The following is an 11,786-nucleotide window of genomic DNA, read 5'->3' on the forward strand; positions in this document are numbered from 1 at the left end:
CGCTGGGCTTGCAATCTGTGTGTTCGACACAGAAAAGACCAACAGAAGTCTTAACCCATCCATAGCCGGTAGCTTAAAGGCAACTGAGCCATTTCCTTCCTTAACGAGCCTTTCTGCAAATTGGAGTCCTTGTAAGATGGTATCCCAAAAGCAAATGGAACTTGAGTTTATAAATTTATAACTTTCAAAGCCAATTGAAATGTATATAACTATTGATTTAAATTTGTCATGCCCAACAGAATGAAAGATTAACTAACTGTGGTAGCTACTTTTGCTGCCAGGGTCTCCACTGTGCTAGCTGTAGTAACCACTTATGAAATGGCAATCCCAGAAATAGTAGCAGTGGTGGCCACCACTGCTATAACAGCAACAACGGCAGCAGTGATGTCAAATTCTCATCTGGAGCGTGTGGGTATCCACTGGCATGGACACAATTCCAGGAACACAAACTGCCGAGGCCCATTTTTCTTGATCCCAGCACGACTTAAGCTGGCAGCTCTGCAAAAGAATAACTAAGAACCATAAAGGAAAAACAGACAGCTCACAAGGAGCAGAACTAATGGTCTCATGATGGCTATATTCAGACTCACAAAGTTTAAGGTATCTTCAAAGGGGGCTAACTGAATTTCAGGAGGCCAAAAAATGTTGCACAGAGCCACTCCTGAGAAGTAGGTACTACTCCAGCTTGAATAGGATTGTGAAAATTAAAATGCTTTGCTGGCATGCTACTGTTAATAAATGGAAGTCAGTGATCTTCAGTGTTATCCTTAATCTCCTAGGTGTCTGGGTGACACGTTCTCAAACATACTTGAAAAGCAGTTACCATACATTACCTTCTGTAGAATCCAACCGCATGGCTGCAGTTCCTAGGCTTACGTTAATGCTTGCCAAAGCTGGCCATATTGGGCTCTTAATCCCCATTGGCATCAGAAGGGGAGAGTTTTTCACAAAGGCCCAATAGGTCTCTGCTATGTTGGGCTTCAGCTGCAGCCACAGGGCACACACAGCGCTCAGAAACCCAATGAGGAATCTCATTGTCCTGAGGAAAGACATAAGCAGAACCCTGGGCCCACACCAACACTAGATCTGGTTCCCTCCAAGTGTCAGTAGAAAGATCCTTCCATCGTTCCAGAGGGTGATTTGCAGCAGGAGCCCTCCGGTGCTTATCTGCAGTGGATACTCCAGCAGAATCCACCAATAAAAAATTTAAAATATATAAAACAAGGAAAAGAATAGAATGTGAAGAGGAATGATGAGCCCCTAGTTTCCCCTTTTTGCTTTAGCAAAATGTTTTTTTAAATAGTTCAAATTTTTCTTTACTTTTTTTATTTTTTTAGATTAATTAATTTATTTTTCTATTATCAGCTTGATACAGTATAAATTCTTCATTCTTATAAGCTACAGTCATCCTAGGGTCCCCCATGCCATATATATATATATAGCCTCCATGGTTCTGTGGGTTGCAGTCTGATTGTTTTTTGCTTTATATCTAGAATCCACTTATGAGTGAGTACATACCATGTTTGTCCTTCTGGGTTTGGGTTACCTCTCTCAGGATGATTTTTTTCTAGTTCCATCCATTTGCCTGCAAATTTCATGCTGTCCTTGTGATTTTTGAAATCCCAGTGGTAACTAGTATTTATTGGTGTGGCAGGACCTGTCTCCAGTGTTTCATGTGTATGAACTGTCATCTGTTGCAGATTCCAGGTCTATCTTCATTTTCCCTTGAACCTGAGGAAGCTGATCTGTGTAGGTCAGAGGTGGTGGTGGAAGTTACTTCTTCTTGGGTTATCTTGACCCAATTGTCACCTGCAAGTGAGGAAAATATTTTATCCTCCCTAGTAGTTATAGCTCCTTTGCCTTGACCATCTTATTGATATGCCTGGAACTTCTAGAACATTTTTGCTATGGACCTCCTTGTCTTGTTTCTGAGTATCATAGAAATCCAACTGGTATTTGCTGCTACGTATGCCATCAACTGTTGGTTCTTGTATACACGTCATATTGGTACAATTATTCTTGGGTTTCTAGCCCATAGATGATTTGGTCCCATTAATCTCTTTCGAAGAGGACTGTGGGCTGCTGTTGCCCCAGCTTTCTCCTGTCACAGGTGACTGGGAGGGAGGAATTAGCTGGCTTTCTATTGCTTTATTTGTAGTAGAATTGGAGCGGCTGAGATGGCCAGAACTTCCACTCATGGACAGACCTAAGATAGGTTTCTGTAGTGGCCCTGGAGCTCACCTTGGAATAGCTTGGTTTGAAGACCTAGCACAGTCAGGAGACAGGATCTGTTGCTGATGTCATGGATGTGACTGAGGGCCAATCTAGTTGATGTGTATGGAGCACTCTAGCCAGGACCTGTCATGTCACTTTCATGGCCAGTTCCAAAGTCCTCTAGAGAAGAAAACTTAAGTCTCCTGATTTCTAGCTGAGAGAGGCACTGTCAAGCCAGAATCTCCTGAGAGATTCCTTACCTGCCTTAGTCCAGGACATTGGGCGTTTTTCTCTGTGCACATGTATGCATGAGCAGCAGGGATGGGGAAGGTGGCTGGTGTTGGGATAACTGGGCTTTGAACAGGAGCCTTGTGACAAGCCATACACATTGGCCATCATGAGCTGACCTCTCCTTTCCGGAGGCCAGGACAGACAGATGCTATTCTGGCTTTGAAGTGGGGCCAGTGAGCTTAGCTTGGCTTGTGGGGAATGCCTGGCAGCTGTCTGTGAGTCCCCAGTCTGCTTTCAAAATAGCCCCGTCTGTCCCCAGGGCAGAGCACAGCTGCCCAAAGTCTTTTTTGGGCACCAGGCCAATGCTGAGGCTTAGATGTTTTCACAGTCTGGTGGCAGGGTCTGTTATCGGGCAGGGATGGCCATCCACTAGGCTGATAAAAGGACCATAGATAGGAACCTGGGAAACCATCTTTCCTGGGTATGCTGGCTGCCTTAGTCATATGAGAGTGTTAGGAGGCAAGGTGATCAGATGGGTCGATGTACTTATGGACCAGACATCTGGCTCCTCTTTCTCCATCCCTCTGCCATCTCCTGTCCCAGGCCACTGTCATCCTTTGCCCTGACTCTTGCTCCACCTTTGTTAGTCCTCTCTCCTTTCTGCTTTCTCTGTATAAGGTGGCCCGATAGTCCTTACACTCCGTTGTGAATGCCCCTCCCTTGCATGAGGCCGTCCCCATTTCAGTTTGTCCATAAGATGGCAGCAGACCCTGGTCTCTGTGCCTTCGGCCTCTTCCCATCTCACTACATCATGTCGCCTCGACCTGTAGCCAGTGCCTTTTGCACCAGTGTCTTTGCCTGATGATGTAATGTACATAGTACCCTAACCTGGACCACCAGCTTCTTCTTCAGTGGCAGGGTCCCGAGGAGGAAGGATCAGAGGGAAAGAAGATCAAACAGGTAGGCCCCGGAGGGCTCTAAGCTCTATCTCATGCCAGGCAAGCTTATTAAGAAGTCCAGCATCTCATATACTGTTTCCAGGGGAGAAATGAGAGAGTGCTACTGGAAAGCTCTCATACAGTGGGACGAAGTCAGCAGGAAGCTAATCAAGCAATGCTGCACACGGGGACACAGGCTTTCTCAAGGGCTAGGGCATTAGAGAGAAGCACACAGCCTTGGGACCAGTAACCACAGAGTTTGGTTCTGAGGTCCCAAAGCTGCAGCTCCCCAAGACCTTTGCCCCAGGCCATTACTGTATCTGCTAAGGATCAGACAAGGAAGTCCATTCCTTCTCTATACACGAGAATCTCAGAGAAAGCCTTGAGTCAGCCCGGCTCTCAACAGTACCCAAGGTGCTGCAACCTTTTGGCTGTGCTTCCACAGGAGGTTAAGCTCACCCATGCTTAATTACTTGGCTGTTTTTCTACTGTCTCCACTTGACCAAGTTATATGAAGGCAGGGGTCGTGTCTCGGTCACCACCTGGCACCTAGTAGGCATCAGTCAGATAGTTACTGGAAGCAAGAGTCAGCACTATTCTGTTTGGTCCGTATATACCTCTGCATGAACATGTCCATCCATACCAAGCTCACATCATGTGAGCCCGTTAGGACAGTCCACACCACAAGGAAGGCACCTGTACTCTTGCTGTGGACAAGTATATCCCTCCTGGCAGTACCATTAAGCTTTTATATGGAGACTGGGGAGATGAGGTAGAGGAAAGGGGTGTGTGTGTGTGTGTGTGTGTGTGTGTGTGTGTGTGTGTGTGTGTAGTTGCCCATGAAAGGTGGCTTCTGCATAGCAGTTTGTGTGCATCAGATTCCTATTGTTTTCTCTGTTGACTCTGGGAGGGCCCCAAGGGACTGAAGACTGACTTACTTACTGATCAATGGGAGCCCAGCAGGGCAGGAGGCACAGCAGAATGTGTCTGGATAGAAGGAAAACATGAGCGAACTTGACCATGTCAGGAGAAGCCTCAGGTTGAAGCTCAGAGACGGGTCGGTCAGTCTGCGTGTGGCGGAATCAAAGCTGTGTTCAAGCAGTGTAGTGTGGGCCTGTCAAGAAAGGCCAAGTTTGGGGGATACATGTACAGACCAAGCAGAATTCATAGGCATAGCAGGGCTGGCAGCATAGACCCAAGTAGCAGAAGGGGCGGGTAATGAGCAAGGAGGGTGTGGCCAGGCCTCATAGAACAGAGCAAAGTGTAGAGTAGATTGCAGTGTCGTGGGACCTTGGCTAGAACCAGATATTTCCCACTGATGGGGCTGGCCTCCCTGGGATCAGGGTTCTCTGGATAAACACCCAAAACCAAAAAGGTAACTCTGTCCTGTCTTTCAGCTCGCACGAGCCACTGTTCGTGATCCCAAGACAGGCGTCCTCACTGTTGCCAGCTATAGAGTTTCCAAAAGGTGAGCAGATGTAGCTGTGGGGTGGGGTGCAGCTTCCCAGCAAGGTAGCAAAAGAATGCTGATGCCCACTTCTCCTGCCTGCTGCACCTCCTCTTTCTGTGGCATTTACCCTGTGTTGCCCATCAGTGCTGGCCTTGACGGGATCATCGGACTTCGTCTAAGCCTGCCCATGCCTTTCTTCTTGCTCAGCTCCTGGCTAGAGGAAGACGATGACCCTGTTGTAGCCCGAGTCAACCGCCGGATGCAGCATATCACAGGGCTGACAGTGAAGACTGCAGAACTATTGCAGGTAGGCTGCTCCTTGGGGCTGGAGGAGTTGGAAGGAGTTCTGTTGGGCTGGGTGGTCTCCCAAGGTTCCCCGGCTGTCTGAGAAGGCTCACTGACTCCATTACTCACTCTTCGAATCAAAGGACCCGACAGAAGCAAGATGATGGAGGAGAGGTCTGCTTTGGCTCACAGTTTGAGTCCATCATGGTGGGGAGGCTTGGTAGCAGGAGCGTGCAACACAGCTTGTTCACATTTTGCTGGACCAGAAACCAGAGGGCTTGGGCTGGCCAGAACCAACAGCAGAGAAAAGCTTCATGGCCCACATCCAGTGGTCTGATTATGCCAGCGAGGCCCCAGGATTCCACCCTCCAGAAAGAGTACCACCACCTGGAGAGCGAACATGTACTCACATGAGCCTTGAGTTCACATCCCCAGCATCCACACAGAAAGCAGAGTGTGGCTAAGCATTTTCCTGCCACCCCAGTGCTGTGGAGAGTGCCCACAGGCTTGCTGGGTGCCGGCTTAGCTCCAGGTTCATTGTCTCAAGGGAATAAGGTAGAGCGTGATGGAGCAGGACACACAATATCCTCCTCTGGCCTCTGCATGCACACAGACGTGTGCACACCCCACCATATACGTACACCACATACATAGACCACACATACACAAAGGCTGGGGGTTGCTTTCAGGCCTAGGGAGATGGTATGCATGGAGCATTGGGCTGTTATGGAGCTCTTCATACTGCTGGCAAATTCAATGCTGTAATCTCTCACCAGGTCGCAAACTATGGAATGGGAGGACAGTATGAACCCCACTTTGACTTCTCTAGGGTAAGGCCCCAATCACAGATATTTCTGGAGGGCTCTGCCCTGGCTGGTTTGAGAAGGTGGGAGCTTCTAGAAGCATCCCAGCTTCCACATTATCCCTCCTCCACCTACCACCTTGCCAGGAAAAAACTATGTTGTTGGTGAAATACCTGCGGAGCCCAGTGGGGCCTGGTTGTTTCCTGTTCACGTGGGGAGTGTTTGGCCCAATAATAAAGCAAATAAAAAAATAATCTTTTCTGACCTCCTTCCCCATCCCTGAGTTCTTGCTGGGGGTCCCTTTGTAGCCCTGTCCCGTATTCCTGCTGTGCTGTGGGAGGAAGGCACACTTAACCATCCCCCGGCCCTTTTGGTCCCTGTCCTTTGGGTGGCGGGTAAGTTAGTTGCAAACTTAGATAAAAGTTGTTGTCTGTTGCAGCGACCCTTTGACAGCGGCCTCAAAACGGAGGGAAATAGGTTAGCGACGTTTCTTAACTATGTAAGTACTGGGCTGGGCCCATTTGTTCCCTCTCCCTTAATTTTATAGAGCGATGAGCAAGATGCTTTCAAGCGTTTAGGGACTGGGAATCGTGTGGCTACGTTTCTAAACTACGTGAGTATGATGCGTGCGCCTGAGGGGCCCTGTGGAGACCCTGGGGCCAGAGGGCTCCTGTCCATCCCACCCCTATCAGGGCTCACAGCGTCAGCTGCTGCAGAGTGGTCTGTCAGTGCCCTTCCTGGTGAGAGTATAAAGAGCTGGCTTTTGTTCCCATCTGTGTGCTTAGCCTTCTCCTACCCCCTGGCTCTTTCCCAACCCCCCACAACTTTGTTTTAAGCTGTGATAAAATATACATAATATAAAACTTGCCATCATAACAGTCCTCTGTGTGCTTCAGTGATAATTTATTAAATCAATCTCTAATGTGAATCATTTACCATCTGTTACCATAACTCTTCTCACCTCATAAAATGGAAACTCTATTTCTATTCAACAGTAATTCCTGCGTCCCTTCCCACCACCACCCTGCTTTCTGAGACCACAGAACCTCATCAGAGTGGAGTCCTGGTGTGTCTGGCCTTCTTGCTGGCTGATTCCCTTAGCCTTATCTTTCACATGTGTCCGTTGTGACACGCTCTGCATCCTTTCTGATGGATGCAGGGCTACTCTGAGCTTTGGGAATGGGAGCCACGGTGGGCTCTGTCCCACTGGCAGAGTGCAGAGGTGGCCAGGAGGTGCTTTTCCATGGAAACTGCCTCTGTTTCCTCGGAGGCTGGGTAGTCAGCTTCCCTCCTGCTGCCCCTTGCCCCTCATCCATAGGTTCTCAGTTTACCTCTCCCCATTGTAATAGCCCATTCTAAGGATGCATACATAGTCAGGAACTTAGAAACAAAGTTTATTTTTCCCCTCTAAGTTTTAATTATCCTAGAGACTGCTCTGCACATACACTGCTGAGCTGGTTCTATGTGGTCTCTGTTGTGACATCTGAGGTCTGCCATGGGACATGCACTTGAAGCATGGGAGAGATTATTATTTAGTTACCATGGAGACAAACACTGAAGAATTTGCCCAGGCATGGGGTTCAGTAAAGGCTTCATTTGGGAAACAACACGTCAGTTGAGACTTGAAAATTAAATGGAAATTTGTGGAATATATTTTGGCAAAGAAGAAGGTGTGTGGGGATGGGAGGGGAAAGGTTTGGGATGTCGGGAAACGGGAAAGGCTAGTGTATGGGAGAGAGAGGTGCGTGAGACTGACTTGAAGATTCGCTGGGTTTGAACCCCAGCACCAGGGAAGCCACTGGGTCTTTTCATCTTCCTTATCATGAGCCAACTGAGTGCCCGCCCCTTCAGCCAGGCTGGTATGTGTCATCATGGGACATTTCTTAGCTCTAATGCTTACTGCTTTATAAGCCCTTTTTATTACAGCATAGACAAACAAAACACTTCAAGTAGGAGTGCCATTTACAGGAGAAAGCAGGGCAGAGTAGCATTCTGGGAAGGTGGAGGTCTGATTAGAGCCAGAAAAATGGCCACACAGGGAAGGGGGTACTCCTGAGGTTGGAAGCCTCATAGGGAGAGGATTCAAGAGGGGACAGGGTCAAGATAAGTGTTTTCTTCTTTCTTTTCTTTTTCTTTTTCTTTTTTTTTGATACGTATTTAATATGTATGAGTATTTGCCTGCGTATGTGTGTGCATATATGTTGTATGTACCACATGCATGCATGGTACCCACAGAGTCCAGAAGAGGGCGTTGGATTTCCTGGAACTGGAGTTACAGATGGTTGTGAGCCACCATGTGAGTGCTGGGAACTGAACCTGGGTTGCGTGTAACAGCAAGTGCTCTTAACTGCCAAGTCATTGCTAGCCTAAGATAACATTTTCTAAATAGACTCAGATTGTTCCTATCAAGGAACAACAGATTAATCTGTGGGCAGGAAGTCTTTCTTGGCTGAAAGAAAGGCATAGAGCCTCCAGGCTGTGCTACTCATGCTTGGTGTAGGGTGACCTGCACACCTTGTTACATCCTTGAGGCTTTGTTGCTCTGCTGTCCTTGGGTAGAGGGGCCAAGCTCTTTGCCTTATGTTCCCAGATGAGTGATGTAGAAGCTGGAGGTGCCACCGTCTTCCCTGACCTGGGAGCTGCAATTTGGCCCAAGAAGGTAAGCGTGATTCTTCAGGGTCACACGTTTGAGCAGGGCTCAGACCTTGTCTCTGTCCCCGGTGCCATTGACTGTCTACTTGACTGCAACGTGATGTGCCTTAGTTCCTTCTCACCTGTGCCCTGGACTGTGGTCCCAACTTCCACCCAGGGAGAAGGGCTGGGGAGAGAAGACCCTTCAGGGCAGGCGGGTTTCTGACCTTCCTTCCCTTTGAGGGATAGGTGCTTTTGAGCCCTGTCCCCCAAACACAGGAAAGGAAGGGCATTTCTGCCGAGGGGTGGATGGTTCTAGATTCTTAGAGCCGGCCCTTGTGACTGATCTTTAAGATGTGCTCTGACAGCTCATCTCTTTCTCAGGGCACAGCTGTATTCTGGTACAACCTTCTGCGGAGCGGGGAAGGTGATTATCGAACGAGACATGCGGCCTGCCCCGTGCTTGTGGGCTGCAAGTGGGGTGAGTGGCTGGAGGGGGGTGTTGATGGGACCTCAGCTGTAGATGCAGAAGTGGAAACAGCTGCTAACTGCTGTCAGGTGTGCACATCACAAAAGGTTTTCTTGGCTGCTTGTCCCACCTAGCCAGAGCTCCTGCAGCTGGTTGTCAACGCTCAAGAGATGCTCAGAGAGCCAAGGAAGCCTGGGCTGCATAAGCACATAGGTCCAGGTAGCCTTCCAGAGAAGTGGGCTCTGGCAAGGGTTTTAGTGGAGAATAGAGCTGGAAACAGAAGGGAGAGAGGGTGCCTGTCTGAGGCCAGCAAGACACTTGTGGCTACAACCAGCATCTTAGGTAACAGGCTTGGGGGGACTAGCTGTCCTTGTCACTTGAAGAAGGGGAGGCCTGAGATGAGACTGGTCTCTGAGAGATGAGATTGGAGGCTGGGACAGACCCCAGAGGATGAACTTGAGCCTGACTCTGGAGCAGCTGTGGAGAGCTAGGAAAGGCATGGACTAGAATGTGACAGGAAGGGGTCACACGCATTTATAACCCTTGGAGTGTGGGAGATAAGTACTGATAGGTTTACAGGAAAGGTAAAGTAAACACATGAAGATGAGGTAGTTGCTGATCTGGGAGGAAAACAGATAGTGTAGGTCTAATTTACTAACCCGACACACAGAAGCACTGAGTGTTTAATTTTAACTGATTTATCATTGCACTATATATGCTGCTAATTAACTCTTCTAGACTGTTTAGTTACGTACAGGTATTAAGCTGCATTTTAAAATCTCTGACTTTAGTAGTGCATTGCTTTAAAAATGTGTGTGTGTGTGTGTGTGCGTGCGTGTGTGTGCGCGTGCGTGTGTGTGTGCGTGCGTGCGTGCGTGCGTGTGCGTGTGTGCGTGTGTGTATGCGTGCGTGCGTGCGTGTGTGCGCGTGCGTGCGTGTGTGTGTGTGTGTGTGTGTGTGTGTGTGCGTGTGTGTGTGCGTGCGTGTGCGTGTGTGTGTGTGTGTATGCGTGCGTGCGTGTGTGCGCGTGCGTGCGTGTGTGTGTGCGTGTGTGTGCGTGTGTGTGCGTGCGTGCGTGCGTGTGTGTGTGTGCGTGTGTGTGTGCGTGCGTGCGTGCGTGTGCGTGTGTGCGTGTGTATGCGTGCGTGCGTGTGTGCGCGTGCGTGCGTGTGTGTGTGCGTGTGTGTGCGTGTGTGTGCGTGCGTGCGTGCGTGTGTGTGTGTGCGTGTGTGTGTGCGTGCGTGCGTGCGTGCGTGTGCGTGTGTGCGTGTGTGTGCGTGCGTGTGTGTGTGTGTGTGTGTGTGTGTGTGTGCCATGTTCACAATTGTGCAGGTCAGAGGACAGTTTGAAAGAATTGGCTCTCTTCTTGCACATTGTGGGTTCTGGGGATTAAGCTCAGGTTGCTGGGCTCCTGACGTGAGCTGTGCCATCTGCCCGCATTACTTTATTTTATTCTTATGAGAGAGTCTGTGTTTGAGGAACGGAGTCCTGGTGCATGCCTGTCACATGCAGCGCTGATACCGGTGCTTCAGCTAGGGTGCCCGCAGCACTGAGATTCTGCTCTGTTACTCACAGGGCCTGAGGCTCGTGGCCAGGCCCTGTACAGTGCATGCAGGTTCCCCACCCTGTCCTCTCAGTTTCTACTTGCCACTGTCCCAGCCTCTTGAGGTCCTTCACACTTAGCAGAGGGGCCTCTGCCTTTGAGGACCTTCCCACCCCACTTTCTGCATCCAGCCCACTTAGAGTGAGTGGCAGCTGTAGATATGCCCGCCCTCTTTCCAGGATGACTTCCCGTTCTGTGTCAGTACTGCTTCCCCAACATCGTGAGATACCCTTTGGCTCCATTCCCATGGCAACCTGCATACATGCATTGAATCACTGGTCGACTTTTGTACATAAAGTTACCTGCGTGCCTGTGTGTTTTCAGCAGGCTTGAGGTCTGAGCTGTGTCTCTCTGGGGTCTTACCCCCGGAGTGCAGGGCAGCGGTCGTCATTGAGGAAGTATTCATTTTTTGGCTGCTGACCTGATAGTTTGGATCGTTACATACTTGCTTTGTCTTCACAGTCTCCAATAAGTGGTTCCATGAACGAGGACAAGAGTTCTTGAGGCCTTGTGGAACAACAGAAGTTGACTGACGTCCTTTGCTCTGCCCCTTCCTGGCTCCACAGCCTAGTCATCAAGTTCAGCGTGACGGATTCCTTTGTGTGTTCCAGCTCTTGTCAGGCAGGTCATTGGAGGAGCCAGTGTTTGTCTGAATTTGAGAGAGTGTGTCCTGGGCCGAGTACTGGATGACCTGGGCCCCAGACTCTGGCCAGCCTATGCTTCCCCTGGCTCCAAGGGTAGCATTGGTGTGGCTGCTGCAGAACCAGACTGTGTAGCACCTCACTCGGTGCCTTCGTACCTCAGATGTTTCAGGTGGGAGATGTTTTAGTGAAACCAAAGTTCTGATGCTGTGTTTACAGGTTTGTTTTTATGACATTTCTATTTGTTGTGGCTTTAACCAAAAAATAAAATGTCCCTGCCAGAAGCCTTTAAATAGCCTTATTTTGGAGTGTTTGGGGTTTGTTGTTGTTGTGTGTTTTTAATTCAGGAACTGGGGCTGGCTCAGTTAAAAATGACACACACACACACACACACACACACACACACACACACACAGAGAGAGAGAGAGAGAGAGAGAGAGAGAGAGAGAGAGAGAGAGAGAGAGAGAGACCTGAATTCTGACTCCCAGCATTTACATAAAAGTTGGGTCTGGCAGAGTATG

The 11,786-nt window shown here is 49.2% G+C and overlaps 1 protein-coding gene across 10 annotated transcripts in view; it reads left to right on the top strand.

Moving 5' to 3' along the window:
• Nucleotides 1–11,549, top strand: part of P4ha2 (prolyl 4-hydroxylase subunit alpha 2) — a 105,123-nt gene extending 93,574 nt beyond the window's left edge. For 7 of the 10 annotated variants that reach the window (XM_036195823.1, XM_036195818.1, XM_036195820.1 and 4 more), the window contains exons 10-16: nt 4,781–4,851; nt 5,041–5,140; nt 5,895–5,948; nt 6,469–6,534; nt 8,512–8,580; nt 8,937–9,033; nt 11,087–11,549. In XM_036195823.1, coding sequence (XP_036051716.1) covers nt 4,781–4,851; nt 5,041–5,140; nt 5,895–5,948; nt 6,469–6,534; nt 8,512–8,580; nt 8,937–9,033; nt 11,087–11,157 — 528 coding nt within the window. In that variant the 3' untranslated portion in view covers nt 11,158–11,549. Of the gene's footprint in view, nt 1–4,780; nt 4,852–5,040; nt 5,141–5,894; nt 5,949–6,360; nt 6,421–6,468; nt 6,535–8,511; nt 8,581–8,936; nt 9,034–11,086 lie in introns of all 10 variants that reach the window. The other 3 variants (XM_036195826.1, XM_036195827.1, XM_036195828.1) reach the window with 2 other exon arrangements.
• The last annotated feature ends 237 nt before the right edge of the window (nt 11,550–11,786 follow it).

The sequence above is a fragment of the Onychomys torridus genome, chromosome 8, assembly GCF_903995425.1.
Source record: "Onychomys torridus chromosome 8, mOncTor1.1, whole genome shotgun sequence".
Lineage (NCBI taxonomy): Eukaryota > Metazoa > Chordata > Mammalia > Rodentia > Cricetidae > Onychomys > Onychomys torridus.